We start from the raw sequence: 2,822 nt of genomic DNA, 5'->3' as shown, positions 1-2,822 counted from the left end.
GGGGGGTGACAGTGGGGGGGCTGGGAGCCTGGACGCCCAGATTCTCCCCTGGGGACAGGCCTCCCCCTCAGACGCACCTCTTGCCCCACCTGCAGGGGGGTGCAGAGGTCCTGGCGCCCCCTGACGGGGGCTGGGGCTGGGCCGTGGTGCTGGCAGGCTTTCTGCAGGCAGCGCTAGTCTTTGGGGTGCTGCGCTCCTTCGGCATCTTTTTCGTGGCATTTGTGAGGCACTTTGGGGAGCCAGTGGGGGCTGTGTCCTGGGTCCCTGCCAGCGCCATCGCCGTTCTCCAGCTCGGTGGTGAGTCACTGGCCCTGGTGGGGTGGGGGTCAATGTGCAGGGGGGTAAGTAAAAGACCCCCCCCAATAGCACCCCCATCAGATCACTGGTGTCCGGACTCCGAGCTCCCCCTGTGCTCAGCCCCCACACTGAGCAGAGAGGATCTGGGCTCCCAGCCCCCCTGCTCTCACCTCTCCCTACCCCATAGTGCCCCCCCAACCCACCCACCGAGCCTGGGTATTACCCTGTAGTGCCCCCTGCTGGAAGCCCCCCTCCAACCCAGAGCTGCCTCCGGCTACCCCCTTCAACACTCATCTCTACCCGGATGGTACCTGGTAGCTTGCTGTCTCAGGATGGGGTTGGAGAGCTGTTTCTATCCAGATCCCTCACTGAGCACCGAGATGCAGTCAGCTCTGGGGTGGATCATGGCTGAGTATTAAAGGGACTCCCTCCCCCAAGATGCAGCCAGCTCTGGGGTGTCATGTATGGGTAGAATAGGGACCTCCCCCCAACCCCACCCATGCCCATTGAATGCTGAAATGCAGCCAGCTCTGGGGCGAGTCCCGGCCAGGTAGAACAAAGACCCCACCTCTGAGGCTGAGATGCAGCTAGCTCTAGGTGCAACTGAGCTCAGTATAACAGTCCCCTTGCCCATCACTGAGATGCAGCCAACTATGGGGTGGATCTCAGATGAGTATAGCAGAGGACCTGGAGCTGAGATGCAGACAGTTCTGGGGTGGGTCCTGGCTACATAGAATAGGGATATTCTCTGAGGTGTAATCAGCTCGGAGATGGGTCCCAGCTGGGTAGAACAGGGATATTCTCCCCAAGATGCAGTCAACTCTGGGGTGGATCCTAGTCAAGTATAACAGGGGACCTGGAGATGCAGCTATCTCTGTTCTCCTTGAGATGCAGCCAGCTCTGGGGTGGGTCCCAGCTGGGTAGAACACCTCACTAGCAGGTATGCAGCCAGTTCTGGGGTGGGGTTGGGGCATTGGACCCAGCCCCCACAGTGTTGGGTGTCCCGCAGGCCCCGTGGGCAGCGCCCTCAGCGCCCGGCTCGGTGCCCGCCCCGTCGTCATGGCAGGTGGAGTCCTGGCAGGCCTGGGCCTGATCTTGGCCTCGTTCGCCACCAGCCTCATCCAGCTGCACCTCAGCATTGGGCTGCTCACAGGTACCTTCCCCCCAACAAAGCATTCTGGGTAGCCCAGGGCATGGTGGGACCCCTGGCTGTGGCCCAGGGGCTGCTCTAGGAGCAAGGGATTCTGGGAAAGCAACCCCCAGTCTAGCTCTCCACCTGAGAGCAAGGGCTTTTGGGTAGCCCAGGGCCTGATGGGATGTGGGGCTGTGGCCCCGGGGCCTCCCTCTAGGAGCAAGGGATGCTGGAAAGCCAGGCCATGCTCTAGCTCTCTAGCCTTGGCATTGTGGGTAACCTGGGGCAGGATGGGATAGCAGACCATTGCCAAGGGCTCCCTCTGGGAGCAAAGGGTTCTGTGAAAATGCACCATCTTGAGAGCAAGGCATTCTGGGTAACTCAGGAATGATGGGACACTAGGCAATGGCCAAGGGTTCCTTCTGGGAGCAAGAGATGCTGGGAAACTGGAGGGTGCTCTAGCTTTCCATATGAGCACGAGGCATTCTGGGTAACCCAGAGCAGGATGGGACACCAGCTCATCACCATCACCAGCCAGGCACTGTTGCTGTAGCTACATGGACTTGCCAAGGTGGCCACCAGGATGGGGGCTTTCAAGATGACTACCAACCAACCCCATGGCTCAGGCCATTGCCATAGCAACCCAAGCCTGCCAAGATGGCTGCTGGGACAGGTGCTTTCAAGATGGCCACTGGCCCTCTAGCTTGGGGCTTCCAACATCCCTGCCAGCATGGGCAGTTCCAAGATGGCTACTGCCCCTGGGGCTGCTGGGGAGTACACTTTCAAGATGACTAGGGGCCAGCCCTCTGGCTCACACCATTGCCATAGCAACCTCAGCCCGCTAAGATGGCCACCAGGGTGGACACTCCCAAGATAGCTGCCAACTGGCCTGGGGTTGTTGCCATAGTGACCTAGGCCTGCTAAGATGGCTTCCAGGGTGGGTACTCTCATGATGGCTGCCAGCCAGCCTGGGTCTGTAGCAGGTTTAGGTCACTATGCCAATGGCCCCAGACCAGCTTGCAGCCATTGTGGAGTAACCACAGTGGTGGCCATCTTAGCAGGCCTAGGTCACTATGGCAACGGCCCCAGGCTGGCCAGCAGACATCTTGGGAGTGCCCACCCCTGCTGCCATCTAAGCTGGCATAGGTCGCTATAGCAAATATGGCCAGTGTGGTGGCCACTCCCAAGATGGCCGCCGGCCAGCGCTGCCATAGCTAACTGGGTTGTTCCCAAGATGGCAGCCAGTCTCCTCACCTGCTGCCTTTCTTCTTCCCCCTCAGGTCTGGGCTGGGCCCTGGTCTTCACGCCCTCGGTGGCCATGGTGGCCCAGTACTTCTGCCGCCGGCGGGCCCTGGCCACAGGCCTGGCGCCGTCGGGGGCGGGGGTGGCCGCC

The 2,822-nt window shown here is 60.9% G+C and overlaps 1 protein-coding gene across 1 annotated transcript in view; it reads left to right on the top strand.

Annotated features, from left to right (window-relative positions):
- Positions 1-2,822, top strand: part of LOC102371620 (monocarboxylate transporter 13-like) — a 5,782-nt gene that overhangs the window by 745 nt on the left and 2,215 nt on the right. Inside the window, 3 exon segments of the mRNA XM_014526609.2 lie at positions 13-297; positions 1,307-1,450; positions 2,710-2,822. The exon segment at positions 2,710-2,822 is cut by the window's right edge and continues 6 nt beyond it. Coding sequence (XP_014382095.1) covers positions 13-297; positions 1,307-1,450; positions 2,710-2,822 — 542 coding nt within the window.

Source organism: Alligator sinensis, unplaced genomic scaffold (genome assembly GCF_000455745.1).
Source record: "Alligator sinensis unplaced genomic scaffold, ASM45574v1 scaffold1488_1, whole genome shotgun sequence".
NCBI lineage: Eukaryota > Metazoa > Chordata > Crocodylia > Alligatoridae > Alligator > Alligator sinensis.
Note: the sequence above shows the minus strand (reverse complement) of the source record. Positions and strands in the feature narration are given on the sequence as shown.